This window comes from Lichenostomus cassidix, chromosome 2, assembly GCF_008360975.1.
Source record: "Lichenostomus cassidix isolate B80296 chromosome 2, HeHo_3.0, whole genome shotgun sequence".
Lineage (NCBI taxonomy): Eukaryota > Metazoa > Chordata > Aves > Passeriformes > Meliphagidae > Lichenostomus > Lichenostomus cassidix.
The window spans coordinates 23,875,938-23,898,559 of NC_139482.1; the positions used below are offsets into that span (position 1 = coordinate 23,875,938).

General features: G+C 40.2%; 1 protein-coding gene across 4 annotated transcripts in view; it reads left to right on the top strand.

Moving 5' to 3' along the window:
- Positions 1-22,473, top strand: part of LOC146440979 (putative acyl-CoA dehydrogenase 6) — an 88,703-nt gene extending 66,230 nt beyond the window's left edge. For 3 of the 4 annotated variants that reach the window (XM_085050729.1, XM_085050730.1, XM_085050731.1), the window contains 5 exons: positions 2,756-2,923; positions 8,175-8,348; positions 14,384-14,545; positions 14,679-14,829; positions 21,602-22,473. In XM_085050729.1, the coding sequence (XP_084906855.1) occupies positions 2,756-2,923; positions 8,175-8,348; positions 14,384-14,545; positions 14,679-14,829; positions 21,602-21,692 (746 nt within the window). In that variant the 3' untranslated portion in view covers positions 21,693-22,473. The remainder of the gene's footprint in view (positions 1-2,755; positions 2,924-8,174; positions 8,349-14,383; positions 14,546-14,678; positions 14,830-21,601) is intronic. The other variant, XM_085050732.1, reaches the window with a different exon arrangement.
- The last annotated feature ends 149 nt before the right edge of the window (positions 22,474-22,622 follow it).

Here is a 22,622-nt window from a genome sequence, read left to right on the forward strand (position 1 = left end):
TTTCCCCTTCGCCAAGTTCCTTATGCACATTTCCACTTGTGTCTAAATTCTTATCTTTCCAAATTTTAACTCATAGTTACCTAGTAGTGTCAATTTTACTTGCTTGGGTCCAATAGGATTTTTCCTGTTCTTATTTCCTCTAGAAAATCCAATTTCATAATAAATAAATTGGGTTGGGTTTAAATAAGTTACCACAAGTAAATTGAATTCTCTTTTCTTTCCAAATCTGTTTTGAGGCTGTGCAGATTGCCAAATCCAGCAACTTCTGTTTTCACTAATTTCAATTTCTATACAGTCCTCCTTGTAGGTGTTTTGCTTTGTAAGCTGTATTGTGAATCCCTCTGTAATCTCCTGTGAAATATTTCTCTTTTTGAAGTGTCCTCTATATGCCTCAGTCTTTTCCCATCCTCTTTTTATTTCTGTGGCTGAAACAGTTTTGTTTGCCACCTCAATCTTCTTTAATTTTGTTGGTTTTCATCTGCAAGATTAAGTTAGTTCAACCTGTGGCAGTACTTATCTTCTGACCTCCAAACTGTAGCTTACTTTCATGATAAATCTTGTTCCTTTCCTGCAAGCCATCTCCTGTTCTTTGAAGTGATTATTCATTCAATTAGACTTGAAGGTATTTCTTTAAAGTTTTGGGGTTTTTTTGTCCTGTGCTGATGATGTTAATTTCAGATATGCATTTTTCATATTTTACTTTAAAGATATGTTGCCTATCTTTGACTGTAATATTGACCTTAAAAGTTGAAGCCAACCTTGCCTTTAGTAAAATCTATTTTACATGCATGGCTGGACTCAAGAGTGCGGTGGAGAAGAAAACTGAGGCTCAAATACATGTGATTTGAATGGTGAAGTGACCAGCCCTGGTAGCTTATATGGCTCCAGCTGTATCATATGCCTCTGGTGATGCCTTGTGCTCTTTCCTAGAAAGGGTCCTCGGAGCATGTTGTGTAAGCTGTTGAGTCATAAAAACTACAGGGTCAGTGGTGTGGATCATCTTTCTTCTAATTAAGGAAAATCAACTCTTCATGAGACCTTTCTAAATAGTTGTTTCTCAAGTGTTTGAAGCGACTGTGAACAATTGAATCTGGGATTACTTGAGCATTCTCATTAGCAAGGCATTTATTCTTTAATCTGTATTTGGATGGTTAGGCCCCCGTGGCGCCATGCTTGCAAGAACTATTTACATTTGTGGCAACATCACAGTACTCACTGTTCCTTTGCAGACCTTCTATGGGACTTCTATCTAATCTCTTCAGGAGCTCTTCCACAACAAAAGGATGTTTTATGTAAACCACTGTGTGTGCTCCCATCTTTGTTGCACTATTTCAGCACAGTCATGTTCCATATTTCTTATTCTTGTGTATCCTTCCTTTATTATTTAGTCTCCATCTATACGAGTGTCCAGTGTCTGTGGCCATGTATTCTGAGTGCCACTGCTTTATATTCCTTCAGTTTCTTGGCCTTCATTATTGTAGTGATTTCATATTGAGTCCCTTGGACAGATTTGCCACAGTGTTGTGATCGGGTGAATTCCTCTATGTCTGCTGCTTTAATCCATTATCTGCATCCCTTGCTGTTAATCATTATCAGCTAGTACATTCCTTTAGCCATAGCTATGTCCCATACTCCTTTGTTTTATACCTTATACAGGTTTCTCCCATAATTTTCCCCCTGTTCCTTCATTAAACAAGACACTGACCTCAGTCCCAGTTTCTCTCCTAAATGAAGACCAAATTCTTGGGTTTGCTTTTGGCTTAGGTTTAGAGCCTTAGGGAAGAATACTCATGTGCATATTGAAGTGGTTATGTATGAAAGTGTAACCAGATTACTTAAATGTGCCTGCCCACTCCACCTGGTGTGGCTCCTACCCTCCCAGTCTACAGTCCCCCTCAGTGGGTGGCCTCTTACGGACTTCACAGTCTTGTTAGATTTACAGGTGCTGTTAGGAGTGTGCAGAGCTCTCTTATAGCATCACCTGTTTATAGCTGGATATCTGTTGGAGAGTCTTTCTCAACTGGGGTCCTTGTTGAACAAGCTGAATTACAGGGAAAAGAAGGCAGCCCTTTGGAAACTCTGCTGGAGTGTAAGGAATAACTAATGATTCACTTTGGCTGTCTGTTGCTGCTAGGGCTGTTTGCAGCATGATGTGAACACTCTGCAGATGAAAATACAATTGTTTTTTGCCAGGGTTTATGAATAGCAGGTGTTTAGAACTCCTTCATGCACAGATATTCATTGCATTCAGGCTTGGCCTTTGATCAGTTACCAGCTTTGAAAGTATTGCACCACAGTGACCAAGAGCATGCAGGAAGCGTATGTTGGTTTATCTTTGTGCATTCACAGATACCGAGGCTTATGTTTGTTTAAGTCATGACTCTGGAATCAAAGGCCTCCTCAGCACTAACGTGTACAGTAAGAGAAACTCCAATAGATCACCTCACAGTGAAATGCTTCTGCCCCAAGTTTTTGACCACCACATTGACTTAGGAAGTTTTCTGCTTTCATCCACTGGGATGAAAACTTCATCCAAAGGAAGGTGAGACAAGCCAAGTTTCCCTGGCTTGTCTTCCAAGAGTTGTCCAGATTGGTTTGCCTCATGCCTGGAAGTGTTATAGGACATGGGAATATAAGGGAGAACCCAATATTAGTTTTCTGTCTGAGAGCAAGGGAGTGACCCTGCCAGTCATACACGGACCAGCATACCTCCCCTTCACAACAATAACCCTTAATTTCCTGTGTTTTGAAATAGATATCAAGACAACAGCTGTGAGAAAGGGCGATGAATATGTCATAAATGGTGGTAAGATGTGGATCATGTCTGGGAGCCAGGCAGACTGGATGTGCCTCCTGGCAAACACCAGTGAAGGACCTCCCCATCGAAATAAATCTCTCATATGTCTGCCGATGAATCTACCTGGTAATAACGCAGAGCTCTTTGTCTTCTAATTTGATTTTATTGGTGTTTTTTGGATGCCTAATACAAGAAGGAAAGATGTTTAACCAAAAATATATTTAAAGAAGTTGTTCAGATACATTTTCATGGCAATGATTCATAACCATATGAAAATAAAAGGATAAAGAGCTTAGAGATTTCAAACTTGGGAAATATCTCTTAATATGAGCCTGGTGGGCTTGCTGAAGAGAATTTCAGGCATACACAGAGTGTTTCACGGCTGTGCTGTGCAAAGGGATCTTTATGCCAGGGCACTACTACCAGTTTAAATTATACAAATTATCTGTGTGTTAAATGTGGGCTGGAGTGAAAGATTAAAATATCTTGGAAGTAAGACTTTGGTTTTAAATAAGACTAGCAATTTGGGTGAAGAAATGGAAGAAATACATCCTGATCTAAGGGTACAAGTTGCAGTGGTACAGTCCACATAGTGTCTATTCCTGAGTAATCTGTAGACCTTGCAGAAATAATCTGCTATATGCATAAAGAACATCATTCAGAGAGGATTCAGTTAAGATTTTGCTGGTGGGGATCTTTTGCAGTTTTGACACCTGTTCAAAAGTTTTTAAACTTTTTCACTCATTTTAATATTTAAAAATATGCAATGTAATAATTTATGCATATTTTAAATATTAAAATAATTAATATAGAGCATATTTTAATATGTAATTTTTAAAATTAGTGTTTATTTAATGCAATGAAACACTTATTTTAATACAATTTCATATTTAATAAAACTAGAATAATGTTTATTAATGCATTTATATATAAAATATTTATACTCAGGGCAATTTTGTTCATTAAGTTCAGAGTATTTTACACATGAACTATGTGGTGTTATTGGCATTTCACATGTAGGAACATCACCATGGCAGTGAAGTGAATGTCGCTATGTTCACTTAATGGATTACACTGAGAACAAAACTCAGGTCTCCAGTGCTGCAAAAGAGGATGAGAGCTCCTTAAGAGAATGTCTTTTAGGTGAATTTCAGTATGGAGTAAGTCAAGCAAGCGACTTGCCTTGGGAATCAAGCAGATTCTGAGTGGCTTGTGAGCTTCTATGACCTCTACCCATGCAAGACAGGCTTTAAATGGAAGCTCACAGGAGACAGACCTGAGCAGCTTCACTAGTTGAGGACTTCGTCCTTATTGAGAGGTGATAACAAACATGTAACTCAGAGCCAGAATTCCTCTGAATTTCCAGGTGAATTCACTTTTCAGCCATCTGCTGATAAATGAATTAAGACCTTCTTGTGACTTTTCGTGAAAGGGTCGGAGTGCAAATGCATTACTTCTACTCTGAACTCAATCTTCCTAAAACAACAAAGCAGCTGACACATGGTTCGTAGCAGATCAATATACAAAAATTGAATTAGAGGTTTTCAGCTACTTTGCTTACTCCAAAAAGACAGGAGTTGTCGTAGCTTTAGCAGAGGGGAGATGTTAGATCACACAGCCTACACACTGACCTTCTTTACCAGCATTAAATACATTTAGAGTGGAAAAATTGCCTGAGACACTTAAAGCTCATCTGCAGAAGTGTAGAAGTCCCCCTAGAAACAAAATTTTCACTCCTCAAAGTGCATGTGTTTTAATTCTTCCGTGATGATACACATATTTGCCTCCAAAGGGGTCACAGTACCAAGGTTGGTGACCTTTTGAAATGAAGGATTAAGACTGTTGATTGTGCTCAGTGGGTGAGTCATATCAGAAGAGAGATTTTTCAGGAAGCTCCATCTGGTTTGATACATCCTAAGGATGTCTGTCTGCTAAAGATTGTGCTCCATGGAGGGCAGCAGACCAGGACTGTACAGGAAGTGTCTGGAGGACATCACTGAATGATGCACTCTCAAACATCCGTGGATGTATGTGTGTCAAAGCTCAAAACCAACTGCAGTGGAGAGCAAATATGTTATGTCTGAATCACCTCTGCAATCACCAGTCTACAGGGCTGGGTAAGGAAGGATCCATGGAGCATTTTTTCCAAAAAATCTAAGTTGTTTTGTACTTCTAGAATCTGATGAGGGAAAAAAAAAAAAAAGAGAGAGAGAGAAAGATTCCAAGTCTGAAAGTGAATTATTAACTTCAGCAATTGGTAGTTTATTGGAGATATGAAGTAGGATTTGCTTCTTCTCTGTAATCTGGGGAGAAGCAAATAATGGTCTAGACTTGACAGGACACTGCTGAATACATTTCTCATTAAGGTAATTTGCATAACAGCACTATGGATCCACAGCAGATAATCCAAATCAGGTGAATACTCCTTATACAATAACAATGTCTTAAAAAAAGAAGCTGAATTTTTCATATGATTAAAGAGGATCTAACAAGTTGCAAAATGTCGTTGTGTAAGGTATATAGACAAATGTCTTGCAGCCCTCATGTGGTAACTCTTTGTCCTCTGGTTTGTCCTCTGAGTCCTCAAATAGCACTAGGGAGATTGCAAGAAGGAGTTAATAAAGGGAAGAGCAACCAGGAAAAGGGAAAGAGCATGTTTCTCAGATTGCAATTTAAAATGTCTCTGTTTCCATTTGTAATGGCACTAAATGGTGTCAGGAGAGAGTAACTGCCTTTCTCTCAAGGTAGAATACAGGAAATAAAAGAGATTGTCAGAAGGCTGGAGGAATGGGAGAAAATGAAAAATCAAAGACACTTGGGAAGAACTGCCCAGGCAGAAAGATAGCAATCCATCTCAGTGATACTGGTGCAAGTAGCAGCTCAAATGGCTCTGCTAGAGTGATTTTAGTAAGTCAGGTGCTTGGCCTTGTTAAATTGAGATTTGTGTGTTATTGCATGTGATTTATTTAATACAGACAAACTCCAGGGGTTATCTGGGCCCATGATTTCTACTGCTGCTGGTAATTTTTCATATTTAGTACCCCTTAGGAAGAAAAGGAAGATAATTAAAGGGAGGAAAGGGAGATTTTGATGCCCTCATGGTGGCCAAAGAGATGATTATGTATCACTGTCTTCCACAATGTAAAGCATGTGCTAGACAGAGGAGGGGCAAAACATGAGACTGATGCAGCTTGGTCTCCTTGTGGGTGAGAAACAGAAATTAGGAGCAAGTGAAACTGGTAAGGCATGACAAAGTGGATGGTGCTGGATGCAGGAAAATTGAACACACAACCCAATCTGGAAGAATTACAGATAGAAATCACTAGCACATTTATCTTCTCTAACCAAGCCTGTAAGAGCTTTCTTCAGTAGTTGTTGCTGTATGTGGGTCTGGGAAGCAAACAACAGGATTGATTTAGCAATATAATGAACTGGCAGCAGTTGCGTTTTCTTGAGGAGAGTTGTTTTAAACCACCCACTATAAACTGCAGTAAGTGCATCTTCATATGGGTGAGGAGCAATGATTGCATAAAGTCAGTTGGCTTTAGACCATACATGATTGCTGAGGCTCTCAAAGAAACTAAATAGCAATATTCCAATGGGAAACAATGTTCCAGAATTCATTTGGTCTTGTAAGTTGCTCAGTGTGTGGTTATTTAGCTCTGTTTCTAACGTGGAAACAAACCACAAATGCTTTTTTGGCTGACTGGGTACAAATTGCTGGATAATTTTCAATTCAAGAGTCAAGAATTTTTATACAGCTGTCCTGATTTTATTCCTGCATTGATCACATATCAAAGCAAGTCTTCCTAACACATGATCTGTTTACAGATTGATTGGTGGAGAAAAAAATGTTGAGTGGAACCTGTGGAAGTCTATATGGACCTTATTCTCAGAGCAGTCTTGGCATTTGTAAATACTGTCAGTATTTCATCTCTGTGAAGAGATGAAAATTTCCATAACCTTATTTAGTGCAGCCAAAGAGAGTGAATTTAAAGGAAATGACTGCCAACTTCTTCTGCCTGCAAAACCAAAGTAATTTTCACATGGCTGAAGGCCTCCTGTGAATAAAAGTTGAGATGTCTGTATTAGTTCAGAAAGAGATGTTCTCTGAAAGCCATGAAGAATAGCAAGACACAAACAAGTACAGAGAGACCACAACAATCTGTGTGGTGACCAACCATCTTCTGCTGAGCCATGTAAGAGAGCAGTAGAGGATTGAAAAAAATATAAAGAGGAAAATATTGACAGAATACCTCTTCATTACAAAACTGGTTGCAATACCATGTATGAGTAGTAAAAAGGTTTGGTTTTCTGGCAAAGACACATATGCTGATTTGGGGGATTGTTTTGCTACATATATACACTTGTCAGATGTAAATAACATGTTCTGCACAGATCCTTATGCCTGATTGTTGTCCTCCCTATGCTTTTGAAACATTCTTGACTTTCATCCTGAATATTTGAATTATCTCCAGAGGAACAGGGAGATAAAAACTGAAGACAGGGGAATTGCCATGAGAAAACCGTGGGTGCCTGTTAAACTCTCAGGGCACAGTGGTAAGCCATGCTTGCATCTCAACAGCAGCAAGAAAGAACTTGCAGCTATGAAAAAACAAACAAGGGGAAGGAGTCCTGCCTGGTGTGATGAGGTAGCTGAACCCTTATGGGGCCAGAGCTGAGTGAACCAGGTTCATCTTCAACACACCTTGGCAGGTGGGGTCAGAGTCAGGGCTGTGCAGAGAGGTCAGTGGGGAAGCAAACCCTCCTTGCAAACAGACACACATGAAAACTCAGAGTGATACCTATACCAGGAAAAATCAGGGTAGGCTAGCAAGGGGAGGTGAAATGGAGAAGAGAGGGTAGGAAGATTTCCAAGAGGAGAAATACTCTTAGTTGAAGCTTCAAACATAGCTCTTTTTTTGTCCTTTTTGAATATTTATCTACTGTTTCATAGCAGTGCAGGCACTCAGCAAATACTGACAAATTGAATTCCAGCATTTTATTATAATGCTAGATAAAAATCAAACATAAATAAATATTGCATTGTTTGAAGACATGTGTGGGGTAAGGTTATTACGACTAGTAAATATTTATTATTTGGGGACATAGTGAAAAGTGGGACTTTTACATTTGAAGCTTCTGATTTGCTGGTTAAATAAAGTGGAAAAACGTTTTAAAATAGGGTTTTAAAAATTATTTATTTTAAAATAGGGTTTGGGCCACTTTACTCCAGCATAATGTTATTTTTTTCCTGAAGGTAGGTTTCACTGTTGTCTTAGAACATACATTCACATCTGCAGACTTTCTGAAAATACTGTACTTGTTTATAGTGCTTCTATTTTTTGTGGTCTTTCTAATACTCCTTTTTCTTCAGGCATTCATGTTGCTAAAAAGATAGACAAACTGGGTACGAGGTCATCGGACACAGCTCAGATCTTCTTTGAAGACGTGAGGGTGCCCTGCACAAACCTCATCGGTGAGGAAGGAAAGGGTTTTACATACCAGATGTTGCAATTCCAAGAAGAGAGGCTGTGGGGAGTAGCCTTGGGTAAGTCATCATTTGTGCTTCTGCAGCTGGGCAGGGACATAGGGGTCACTCTTCACATGACTAACAGCACTTTTATTTTCTTGTAAGTTGCAATAACCCTTTAGGATATGTTTTTGAAATCTGTCATAGCCTGGATACAGATGTCATTCTCTTTCTGTAGAAAAACCTGAAGCAGAAAATATTTTTAGAAAAGCAGCCATTGCAGAGGCTGGTGTTGCTTTGTTTCTTTTTCTTGGTGCTTTTCTGCTGATAAGAAAATATGGCATCATGTTATGTCAACTACAAATATAGTGCAAAGGCTATAAAAAAACTGGCATGAAGCAGAAGGGTAGAGACTTTTCCTGTAGTACAGTGAGTTATGATGTTTATAATGGATTTTAAAAAATTAACTTATTGGCTGCATAAAGAAATGGCTCTTACAGGATGTCAGAGCTCTGTTTTGCAGATCTGTTTTACCTCTGTACACTTTGGACATAAGTGGTACAGCACCACATTCCTTTCCCTGAAGTTACGTTGTCACAGTTTTTCTATTACTCAGAACTCAGGCTGTACTCATATCCATATATTTGAGTTATATGGATTCTGGGTATTCCAGGAAACCAGATCCAAGTGTGGATTGTCTATTTTCAACCTCCACAGTGTTTGTTTCTTCAAGTTAACTACAATGTGGTTCACTGTAAGAAGATTGGTCCTGTTTAAATTCCAGGGTTGTGTAAATAATGTCACTGTATTCATGCTGTTGCGCATTCCCTGTATGTTGCTCTCTGTGTGTGGCTGGGGAATTGAGAATTCTCATAAGTGGTGTTTTGATTCAGTGAACAAATAAAAAAAACACTCACTGTTTTGGGTTTATCCCAGACCAAATATTTTAGCGTTCAAATGCCTTTTAAAAAGTCTTTTTTTGAGACAAAGTTCCTAGTTCAGCCTGAGATAAATCATAAATGTGAGAGTAGTTTTAGCAAAGGACAGAAGGTTACACTTGCAAGGAATGTCACTGCAGACTCAGGCAAGCAGGAGATATGATCCTACCACTGCTTCTGCTTTGACTGAGGTGTACACAGACTACAAGGATGTGCATTCTGCATTTTTATGCTCAGTTTGAAGTCTAAATTAAAGAAACCATCAGAAGCTCTGGGTTGCAGTGAGACTCCCCAGGCAGCAGAGTAGCCGGCAGCATTAGTCATGCCCCAGGCAAAAGTGACGCGCACTCACAGCATCACTGCACAAAGCCCGGCAGGTTAGATCACTCCTGCTAAACCACGGGCAGCTTGGTACTGTCCAGTCTTGCACAACTGCCTGGCTGTCGCTATGCTCTGCCAGGAACTGGAGAACCAGGTTTCAATTATTTTTTTTTTTTTTTTGTCCACAACAACGCAGCAGGAGCAGGTGAACCCTTGCCCTGGGTGAGCAGCCTGGGAAGGGCATCTCTCTCCCCTGCTATGGCCAGGCAGAGGCCGTCAGGGAGGAAGAATCTTGGAGCTTACCAAGGAGAGGCAGGTGCCTCCTGCAGTGGCTACTGTGTTAACCTTGCTGGACCTCCTGGGTTTGCTTTTTTTCCCCACTATCTGATATAAAATGCATGAAAGCACTGTCAGCAGGGACATGGTTTGGGCCAAGTTGCAAACTTCAGAGGTCACCAGTTGTGGTAAACAAGAAAAAGAGTAACCACTGTTCAGAAGGGAGCCCGGTATTTGATGGGTGCAGTTTCTTTCACCACAGCATCTAGAGGTGTTAACTTCCAGTCCTGCAAATGGTTTCACATATGTTCAACCATGAGTGCTTTGCTGAAGGTTCAGATGTGCAAAACAATGTGAGCGCCTTCAGGAGTTTTGTGATGGGGTCTGCATGTTTAATCCCAGTCCCCACTTCTGGCCCTCAGAAGGATGTTTCTGTTCTTTCCCAGTTCATGACTATTCATGTGACACTGAAAATCATCAGTCTGCTTATGAATGCTTTAGGGACCAGTCCTGGAATCCTCACTTTCACTGCTTTAACTTGGAAAAGGCAGCTGACTGCCATTCTTGTCTGTCTTTACTTGTCAGATGTTGTTTTGATGTGTTTGGAGTTTTTTATTGTGTTTCTCTTTGACTGGGGATTCAGGTATTTTTAGTTTCAAGTATCACATGCTCCAGACTTATTTTTCTCTACTAATTATCTTCTTTGCAGCCATTTTCTTTCTTCACCTCTTTTTCTCTTTTTCTTCCTTTTAAAATATATTTCCAGTCAAACAGATTTAAATTACAAATGGGAAACTAACTTCCTGGAATTGCAAAATTTGGTCTCAGGTGTGGTCTTTCCTTCTGAGTGACACATTAGCAAAGGCATTAGTCAGAATCACTGTGTTTCTTGCTTCACTGAAAGAAAAGAGGTGCCACTTGCTTCACTGAAAGAAAAGAGGCTCTGCCATGTTATGACACTTCATAAACATTGTCCATTTGAGGACCTGTTGCACTGATCACAGGAAAAGAATGTTGCTATGGCAAAGCAAACAGTTGTTTTGTGAATTGCTTAACTCTGAGACAAAGAGAGAGTTCAGTGTTCATGAGAGAGCAGAATGGCACTTTTCTAATGACTTCTATCCGCTCCTGCAACCCCAGTTTTCTGAGCACCATTGAGTCATGGCCAGTAAGTGGGATGACAGATCCTTTTGCATGGGCAACATACGTCCTTAAGAGACAGATTGCTCAGCTTAGAGCTCACTGTACGTCTCATTAAAGTGTGATCAGCCACAACATAAGAAAAATATATTAATTTCCTTTTCTTTTGAGAGGAAACATAGCAACAAGGCAAAGTGTCTTTACAGTGAGCAGAAGTTTCAAGTGGAAAAATGTAAGTTGGATGGAGATACGAGGAAATGATTATTCTGCATTTGGCAGCTTCAAGTGCTTTCACAATTCTCAGCTGTGTGGTAGACCACACATTCCTTAGGCTGCCCTAGAGTGACATTTCCTGCATGTGCTCAGTTGAAAACCATACAGCTAAGTTAGTCTGAGCATGTGGAGAACACTGTATTAAAAAAAAAAAAAGGAATCAAATATACAGAAGAAAATAGTTCTGAGAGAAAATGGTTTTCACTATTATGAATGGCATTTCTCTGTACTCATATGACTGGCCAAGTATTGTGTGCTGTTATCTGGTACATGGCTGTTGGCTGCCAGGGTATTCATGATGTGTTGCATTTTGCTGCTGTTTGCCACAGAGCCAAGCTTTGCCATGTTAGAGCTGTGCTCAGAGCTCTAAATACCTGTCGTCAGTATCACAGAATGGTTTGGGAAGGGACATTCAAAGTTCATCATGTCCAACCCCTCCACCATGGGCAGGGACACCTTTCACTAAGCCAGGTTGCTGAAAGCCTCACCCATCTTGGCCTTGAACATGTCCAGGGAATGGATATGCCATGGGGCAGCCACAGCTTCTCTGTGCAACATGTTCCTGTGTCTCACCACTCTCATCATAAGAAATTTCTTAGCATCATGGAATGATAGAGTGGTTTGGGTTGAATGGAGCCCTAAAGATCATCTAGTTGCAATTCCAAAACATTCTTCCTTATGTTCAATCTAAATATACCTGCTTTCAATTTAAAATCAGTGCCCCTTGTCCTGTCACTAGGCTCTGGTAAACCAGTCTGCTCCCATCTTTCTTATAAGCTCCCTTTATATATCAAAAGGCTGCAATAAGTTCCCCCCAGAGCCTGCACTGCTCCAGGCTGAACAGCCCAAACTCTCTCAGCCTGTCCTCATGGGAGAGATGCTCCAGCCCTTTAATCTTCTTTAGGGTCCGCCTCTGGAACGGCTGCAATGCATCAGTGTCTGCTTTGTACTGTGGGCTACAGAGCTGGATGCAGTACTCCAGGTGGGCTCTCAGGTGAGCAAAGTAGAAGGAAAGAATCATGTCCCTCGACCTGGTGGCCTCTTTTGAAGCAGCCCAGCACTGTCCTTAGATTTCCTTTGTTTCTGTGAGCAAATGACAGTTCCTGAAATAAGAAGAAGGGCAGTGATGGCAGCTAAGGAAAGAGGAAGATGGATCAGCAGGGACAGGAAGGAGGCAGTGGAGAGGTGGACACTACAAGAGCAGTTTTCCCAGGACCCCAGTCTGAGTCATGATGTGTGGTGATAGCCTGAGCAGAGATTGACCAAAGCCCCTCCATGATCTTTAGACCTTTTGCAAGCAGGATCTAAAGAGTTTCTGTTGTTTCTTCCCACCTGATCTTGCTCTTGCCTCCTCTTTGCTGTTTCCCATCTCCTCTTTCCCTGGTGCTGGATGCTGAGAACCACACAAGCTGTGCTGGAGACCTTGCTCTGACAGATCAACACAAGACTAAATCCTTGTCCTTATCCCTTCCACCTCCTTTCTGTTCTCGTAGCACTGGCATGTAGTGTTTAGTTTCCCAATCAGCAGCTCAGACTTGGCTGTATTTTTCCCAGATTTCAGCTGAAGACAAGTGGTGCCTGGATATTCCTTGCTCTTTCTTTACATTTCTCAAGCTGGAGTCTGTAGACATGCACGTGAAAAAGCTGTTAGTCTTACATAAGCTACAGTATTGTGTGACATTGTCCTTTAGAAGAGCAGTATTTCTATTCAAGAGATATTCCTGAAACAGAAATTTTATTTCCTGTCCAGAAAACCAGCATTTGGGTGACAGCATAGTGTGTTTACACAGGAGAAATGAGGATATTACTAGATATGCTCTTCGGAAAAATAAGCATCGAAGTTAGTTCTATGAGAAAGAAGGGAGAATTATTTAGGGAATGAGAAAACCTGATCACCTTATGGAATGTGGAGACATCATGTGAAAAATGGTACTCTGTGGAAGCGATGGTGAATCATCATGGCAGGGGGCAATTGGTGGGATGCAGAGTCTATACAGGAGAGCAGCACAGAGATGAAATTTAAATAGAAGTGATCTTGAAAACAATGCAAAAAAGGAACATGGAGCCACACCAGGCTCCTGAAAGGGACTGTCATGTGAGTAACTGGCAGGTAGGAAAAGGGATTTCATTGTAGTCCCAGGCTTGGTTTTATTTGCATTTCAGATTCAGTGTTTTGTGGTTCAGACTCCAAATGTAAATGGACGTGAATAAGCATATTTTGAAAAGAGAAAATGTGACCCTTCTCATGCAGATAGATTTGTGAAATAATTTCCTGCTGCTTTTCATAGTAACATGGGTCCACGTTTGCCAAACAAAATTCTCCATATATTCTGCACCTGCTGTTATCCCAGCTATGCTGCAAGAGACTGGTAGCATAGTCATTCACTTCAAGGCTGGTTTGCCCTGGAAAAGAAATTTTTCCCTTTTCTTTATGTTTAAAATGGGAGGTGTTTCAGTTTGCACAAAGAGAAGCAGCAAAATAGTTCTTTTGCTTGAAAGCATTGTCTGCCATCTCTCTCACCTGTTTTCCAGCAGTATCCTATTTTCATTCTGTTTCCATTAGGAGAACTATTTATTGTTTACTTGAAGTGGATGCGAATCTTTTCCTCTCTATGCTGGGATCTGATCACAGAATGCAGATGTAATAAGCAGTCTATTTGTGTTCCTTGATCTCAAAATAGGTCTCTGCCTTCTCCCTGAAGGGTCCCTCAAATTTACATTTCTACAGCATTCCTCACTGAGGACACTACACTGTCTGTCTTCAGATCATTTTCCAGGATTGTAACAAACCTTCAGGACACAGGTAGCATGGAAAGTAGGAGCGGCCACAAGCTTTTGCTGAGGCCCCAAATGAAACACTAAGCATAATTTTTACCTCATCATGTTGTACTGCTTTCTATGACTTTCCCTCCTTCCTACTCACCACACTTCCTTCTCCCCCAGGTTTTGGCAGTTTGGGGCTCAGGTGAGATAGATGTCTTCAAGGTAAAAGGAAGTACCAAACTTTTTCAGAATTGAAGCTACACCCCAAACTGAGAGCACAGAACAATTTGCCTTAAAAAACCCAATGTGTTGATTGTACAATGTGAAAAAATCTAATTTTCAACAAGCTAAACAACAGAGTTGGCTAAAATGAGGTCTTGTTCTGTGCTTTGTTTCTTCAAGCCCTGACACCACTGGAAACTGTGATACAAGAAACTATTGACTACACCCGCCAGCGGAAGGTGTTTGGCCAGCCTGTCCTGCACAACCAAACTGTGCATTTCCGACTGGCTGAGCTGGCAACTGAAGTGGAGCTCCTGCGCTCGCTACTGCACCGCGCCGTGGGTGAGCTCCACATCTGCTTCCCAGATGTGCTTCTCTTCGTGCAAAGAACCTTGTCAGGCTGAAGGAACATGGCGGGGTAATTTCCAGAGTGACTGCTTTTTTATCTCTCTCTTTTTCTTTTTATTTAAATTAGCCTGCTATGTAGAAGGCAACGATGTGACAAAACTTGCTTCCATGGCTAAGCTAAAGGCAGGTCGTCTGACCCGTGAAGTGACTGATAGCTGTCTCCAGTTTTGGGGAGGAATGGGATTCACCAGTGAAGTTCTGGTGAGCAGATTTTACAGGTAAGAGAGTGATGAAAATACAAAGTGTCTTTAAACTAAAATTTAGCATCCTAAATGTCCTGTTAAAAAATCACCTACTTGAAAAGAGCACCAGCTCCTCACCAGTGTGAATGGTCTTGTTCCACTTCATGGCATCTCCCTGAAGTGCATTGTGAACACAAGGACACCCCGTGCAATTAACTTTGGGGAGACGTGTCAGGACATAGGCTTACTATTCCTTTGCCAAGTCTTGGCTTTGCATTACGATTGTGAAATTTGAACTACCCACAAGTTACCTTAAATGTCAAATGAAAGAAGAAAACTCAGTATTTTCCCTAATGGTCCTCTGGTATCTACCACAGAGTAAAACAAAGGGGGGAAAAATAGATAGCTACCAACAAGTGATTTTTTTTTCTCTTTGCTTGCTTGTAATCTTGACTACAAGAACAGAACTAAAACCAGAAGATTTCTTCTAAAATGAATGAAAATCAGCTTTATCTTTTTTCCCAGATATGTGTGAAACTGGAGTTCCCTGCTTGGCTTCTCCAGTAGTCTTTTCTGATAGCAGTCTCCACCCACTTAGTCACACTAGATACCCTGTGAGACATATATGAGAGATGTAATTACTTCAAGCAAGTTGTTAGTTCATTAAAATGGTACAGAGGCCTTTTTGCAAATTAATTGACATCTCTTCAGATTTTAGCCTATATCTACTTAGAGCAAAAATCTCCCTAAGCAACCAGCTTTCTTGGTATCTGGCCCCAGTGTCTTATATTCTGCAGAAGGACCAAAATTTGCCTTGCATTCTCTTGCAGTAACAGCTTTCAACAGCCCTTACACAGACCACACCTAATCCAAAATCAGCCAAATAAGTGGTTCAGTTAGTTGAAAGTTTTGGTAAATGTGTCTGTGTAAAATGAGAGAGCCCTTGAGAAAATCTGCAAAAAGCTTGTTTCCTCTTCGGTAGGTTGAGTTACTTTTTCTATTTTTACTAGCCTTTTATGCACAAGAATGCCACTGTGCTAAGTCAGAGAGATCCTCAGTGTTTTTTGATGAGTGTATTCCTGAAATTTTCCAACAAAGGTGCAGACTGCTTTATGATGGTGGTTTCAAGCGAGCTGACAATATGATAGCTTTTCTTAATTATTTTTTTCACAGCATTATTTAACAACTAATGGCTCCTGGTGATGGAGATTTTAAGAGCTACTGCAGTAGGCACTCCGAATAAAGTGAATCCCTATCTTGAAGCACTTACTGTAAATGCAATCTGTGCAGATTAATGTGTGTTTTTACATAGCTTTACTTTAAGATTTCCTGGCCCAGTATAGTATTGCTAACTGTGGCAGGGCTTTTCTGTGTGGACTCCAGAGTGGTTTCCAAGTATACCAGCACAGTCACATTTTTTCTGAGAAGAAATACAGAGTGTTTTCTATTGATGTACACGGTCAGCTGGCTAAAGAATTGTATCCTTCTACCTCTAAAACAAACACTGTTATAAATGAAGCTAAAGGTGGTGTGATATTTATAGTCTGAAATTTTCTATGAATCAGTAAAATTCCATCATTGAGTAACCAAAGGTCCAGGAAGGAACAAGTAGAGAATTATCTAAATAAACAATTACATGTTCAAGTCAGAATCTTGTTAATCTGTAACAAGCAAAGCAGCAACTTTCCTAAAACTATTCTTTATAGTATATCAGCCTGAGTAACCACTCACGTCACTGTGATGTTTGTCCAGTAGCAGCAGTAGAATTGCACAGCATGACATCTAGTCCTAATGTACGAACATTTTTGTAGCCTAAACTTTATGAAGTTTCCAAAGAAATGCTGGTTAGTCTTTGACATGTCAGGCTGTTACTCCTCAAAGAACACACAGCGCAATGCATGGTTAGTCCATGAAGTCTTTGAATTTTAGTTATTAGTGTCAGTTAAAGATAATAACCAGAAACGGCACAAAGCCGTTTGCCAAGTTACTTTATTCATATCTGTCATTTAATCATTAACATTTTAAGCTTCATAGAACAACTGGCATTTCTTAAGCGCAGTATTCTCTAGAAGGCATGAAGAGAGCTGCTTCACCATGTAGGTGCCTATATTGGGTTGGCTTTATTTATGTAAATGTCTCATTTTTAGTTGAACAGATTCTAATAAGGAGAAGAGGTTAAAAAAAAGAAAAGTTAAGAGCCCAAATATCAAAGGGTTTCATAGAAAAATACAAGCCAATGTAAAACCCATAAAGAATGGGCTTTCTGAACTGTACCCTAATAGCAGGATTCTGGAGGAGAGCACTAGCTTGGAGGCATGTTTGTTTATTTGTCTCTCCCCTGTCTGAAAGGCCTCAAAGACATCATGACTTGGCAAAAATCAATTATTGAACAAACCCATCATCTGTATGAAATCCCCAGGGTATGAGAGATCAGAGGAAAGAAAACTTTTAGCATCAAGTTTATTGCAATTTTTCAGGAGTTTTAAAAAATTTCAGGTAGTCATCTATATATTTTAATAGTTATTATATAAACTTCAATTGTATAGGAAGAACCCATGTGGACTTCTTAAGAGTTTGGTGGAGTTTTTTTAATTGATTGTTATTAACTGCTCAACACTATTTCTAACTGCTTCCAGTTCTTAAAAGTTTTACCCTTGTGGGCTGTAATGGGGAGAATGCTATCATTTCTTTACCTGCTGCATTGTGAAAGACTTGAGAAATCAGTAGTGAAAAAACACAGTACTGAAAAATTTCAACACTGTGAAATAGAAATGTAAGTACGATTGCAAATGAATAGGTGCAGAAGAAACACATTTTCATTCTTTTCAACTGTTGCGTAGTTATTGCAATATGAAGGTCTATTTGTAATTGAGGATAGTTAAAAAACAAAATTCCATGTAGTTTTAAGTGGATTTTTTTCATAAGTAGTGTATTTCCATCCAGATTATTTTCCTTCACATATATAAAAGTCAGTTCAAATACTTTATTCAGTTTCATTCATTTCATTGTTTATAGTCTTTCATTCTTTACAAAGAATCTCTAAACTTGAGTGAGTCTAGACAATTGGGGGATTTTAATCAGTTTTTTTCATTATAGCAATTTATGGCTGTCCCAAACAAAATGAAACCTATCCATTTCTGCTGACAAAAACAATTTACTTTGAAGTCTGTAGCTAACTGCTGAGACAAGACTTAATATTGATTCTTGTCATCTGTGAAATAAAATCTGCAGTTTCCACCTTTTTCTGCTGAGGCTTTGAGACAGATGCCTGTCTACCACTTTTTTTGACCTTCATGGGTATCTCGGGAAGGAATTTAGGAGATGAAGCACATGATACCTACCTTTAAGACAGCAAATCAGAGCAGGTAACTGTACAGTGATGACTTTAAAGCAGAGCTGTGCTCCAGAGCAGGCCAATCCCACTCCCTCAGCTGAGCCTTCAGAATGTCCCTATGGGAAAAGGGACAGGGTCATGGGAACTGGCAGGCACAGCTGTGGACTGTGCCAACCTGGTCAGAGGCCTCCTGCTCTGAGTGGCATCAGCTCAAACTCCTCTCTAGAACAAAGCCTCCTTTAGATTCTGCTTAGTTTGGACAGCGTATACACAATCTAGCTGAGTCTGAAGATGGAAGAAGTCACAAAATATTAGGCTTGAGGGTGCACCAGAACATTTTTTGGAGAAAGTTCTTGCTAGTAATAAAACCTTAAAATAGTTAAAACCTAAAAGTCATGAGGAAAAAAGGGTAAAGGTTTTGTAATCAAGTGCAATTTGTGCTGAAAAGAAGCAGTGTATAAATGGCCTGGGAAGCAGAGGTACTCTGAGCCACACAAACCTTGGTAAGGATTTACCAATGGCCTTTTAACCAGTGGAGCAGAGAGCAGTATCTTCTGCTGGCATGAAGCCAGGCTATTAGGGGAAACCAGGGTTTAAGTCACCAAAACTCACTTTCTTCCCCACCTCTGACCAGCACTGATCACTGCCAGAAAAGGGAAAGAAAATAACTTCATTTTCTCAGGAGCTAGAAGTTTTGTGAAGACACCTGCATCGAAGATAGTGCAGCAGGCTCCTCTCAGGGTGACTGTGAGCAGAAAGAGATTGTTCAATCCAGTGCAGTGTGGTTTTCCAGAGGAAAATAGAGTGTAGAGAAGCTCCCAGAGCAGTCTTCTCAGCTGCAGGTAATAAACAGCATGGGAAGGCACAACTCTAGCACATGATCACATTTTGTCAGCTTGAAGCTACAGATTTTGTGTGCCATGAGCTGTAACCTTAGCACCTATATAGCACATTACAAGATCTAAAACTTTATTTGTGCCGTGATTAGGTATGTGTGCCTGCCTCGTGGCTAGGGAAATTGCACGGAAGTGAGGGCTCAGACTGGGATAAGGACCAGCCCCAATTTTCAGGAAAACTGGGACCACAAGTTTTAGGGGCAGGGTAACAGACATGGCTTAGCTTGTGCAAAACAAGGCCCAAATGGCGCTCAGGGTGCAGACAGGTCAACACCAGCCAACAGAGGAAGGTTAAACTGCAGACTCTACTCAGAAACACATTAAGGCTTTAAATTAGAGGGTTCCTAATAATTAGAAGAACTTTTTTGTCTGATAGCATTCAAATTAGGGTAGTCCAAGATTAAAGGGAGCTTGTTTTCTCCCCTTCAAGCAGTGCTTGACACATTTCTGAAGGCTGTATGACATGGTTCCTATGGAGATGGGAAACATGATTTGATGATGTGGAGAACATTTTTGTTCCTGTTGCTACCTAACTAGAAATTATTGATAGCCTGGGTTGAGTTAGGTGTGTGGGAATGGCTCCTCACCCTCCCTCCTAAGTGCAGTTTTTAACTTGACGTTGAAGGATTTTTTGCTTTTATTCATCAAAGTGGATTAATTTTTACCATTTACACCTCTTGTTTTTGTTGAGTAGAGAAGTCTTATATTCCACAGTGAATATTTCAGACACATGGGATTTCCTGAATGAGAGTAAACCCTTTGCAAGGAGTGTTTTAGAGGGATAGAACACAGTAGTTGAATTTCTCTCCTTCCTCAGGCTAACTCCCACTCTCTAAAGAAAGCAGCATTCAATATTAAACAAGCAGCTAGAGGTTTAGTCCCTCAAAATTACACCTTTACTAACTGTCTGATGTGTTGCAGGCTGGTTCCTCACAGTCCTTGGTCACAGGGAAGCCACCACAGGTTGGTGCTCACCTCAGCAGGGCTGCAGGTAGTGCAGGATGTCATGTTCTGTCATGGGCCAGACATCAGGTCATGCAGAAATCAAAAGCAAAATGTTATTGTGCCAGATCAAAAGCCTTCCTGCAGTAGCCTAACAATGTCCCTTCAAAAGCAGTTAAATTCTAATATTTGTTAAAATATTAATAATGCGTTCTTGATATAATATAAACCATCAAACCATAAGCATACCTTAAATAACTGATGTACAAGCTTACTTTACTTTGTCCTCTTCCCCAGCTTCCTTAGAGAGTTTCTGGCAGGATGGTTTCGTTTTCTTTTACTGAAAGCAAGTTTCTTTCCCAGAAGAGGGCCGCTAGATCAAAATTATTTGAGTCTTTTGTCATCTTAATCCGCTTAAATTAGGGGGAAACCTTCTGTCCTGCCTCCCCAGGGGAGAGATCAGCATTAGTCAGCTGGCTGTATTCTGTAAGAAATACTCCTTTCCTTACCTCTCCCAGAGACAAAAATATAATAATCAGCAAATTCGTAGGTACAAGCCAAAAACACAAGGTGTTTTGGTTTTTTTAAGCTCTTTATATGTGACAGCCTGACTTGTCTGTCACACACACCACCAAGGCCAGATCTTACCACTGCCTATTTATAACCTCATATAAACAAGCCCCATGTGTCCAGGATTCCTGCTGCACATAGAGGATTTCTATTGACATCACACAGGAGTTCTGAGGATTAGTTGCTGTTGCTACAGTGAAGATGCCAAATGCTGAGCGTTGGCAGAGGCTTTCTGCAGTTTGACAAAGCAGATAGCACTGCAGCACTAAAAACAAGCAACCTACCACTCTTTCAGGTCTGCTGCCTTCAGCAAGGCCCATAGGAAGGTGGGCAATCTTCAGGTTACTAGGTAGAGATAGTTGAGCAGAACTGTTCTGGTAGTTTTGGTGGCAATGGTGGTGGGTTTTTCTTCTCCCCAAAGGAGGTAAGAAGTTTGTGAGTAAAATTTCTCAAGGTTGCAGTGGTTTGGACTCTGGCTAGCACAGGGAACTTACGCAATCCTCTTAGGGATGACTTAGTGATGGTAATGGCAGGTTTAAAACAAGTGTGATTAAAAAAATCAAATGAAAATTAAATATTTTTGAAGTAGCCATTCATTTTTAAAGCACAGAAGCTTTATAGACTATATAAAACTGTACTAGAATACTGTCCAACACTAACTATAATATTATTATACAATATTAAAATACTATGTAGTACTAATAAGGCTTCTACAAGATCTTACATAGCCGTTAGGTAAACCAGGATTGGTTAAAAAACTTGAATGGAAATTGCACCCTTTCTGTACAATTCTCTAATACCTCGTGCTGCAATGCTTTTTGCTGCTGGCCCTGGAAAAGCTCCCACCCCTCCTACAGCTCAGCTTCAGGCTGTGGCTCCCACTGGTCTGGGATAGGACAAGGGGTGTTGTGGGAAGTATCACAGGCCACCTGCCCAGGAGGCAGTGGGTGAGGTGTTCTGCAGGCATCTGGCATTTGTATGCAATGTGTGATTGTGGCAAACTGGCCAGCAGAACATCAGCAGAACAGCATGCAAATGTTTAAATTTATCCTTTATATTTCTGCAGGGACTTGAGACTGATATCAATAGCTGGTGGCACAGACGAAACCATGCTTTCCATCATATGCAAATACATGGAAATACTTCCAAGAAAGTGACGCATCTCCACTCTTCCTTGAAAATTAAGCAAGTGAGAGCATGACTTGTACTGCACACTAAAGGTGACAAAAAGCCAGTATGTTTCACGCAGAAAACAGATCAGTAATTTGCCATCAAAATGCACATCAAGGTCTTTCACCATTACCATTCTGTATTCTCCAGTGCCAAATTTTTGTCGATATGAAGCACTCTGAAAGGTTGCAGCCTCCTGCATTCCATTTTTTCAGTGGGTTACTTAAATTTTCCAATGACCCATGCTAAGCACACAGAAAAGAAATGTGTTTTTTAATCAAGCTTTGCCTACACTTTGGAGCATCTAAGCTGCCAAACAAGAAAGTGAACTTCCATATGAGTATAGCTATGATTTCACAAGCAGCTTAATCTAATTTCAGTATATAGCTTTGCTTTGAAGATCAGTAATTAACGCACAAATGATTCCCTGCCATAACCAAATCCTAGAACAGTGCCTTTCCTCTCAATTACAACTACCTTCCTATCTTTCACTTTTAGCAAGCAATCATCAAAATGAGCTCTGTCATCTCTGCCAAATCCGTATCAATTTGTACTACACTCTGTCATGGATTTTTGGTGATGGGAGTAGTGTCTGATTTTTATTTGCAGAATTCTGCAAACAACTGTTTAAGTGTATCTGAAGCCTTTGGAGGCCTGAACTTCAGCAGCAATGATTAAAAGCTTCAGCAACAGCAGAAACTTCAGCAGCCATGTTTTGTGTGCGATTATTAAAGAAAAATATTAAAAATAAACATGTTAATATGAAAACTGTGTGCAATTACTTAAACTCTGCCTAAAGCAGCCTCTTAAGCCAGAAGAAGCAGACTTCTTCTACAGAAGACTGTATTATTGATTTTAAAAAATTGCCCCTTAAATGCAGCACCGTTTTAAAAAGTACACTGGTATTCTACAGTAGA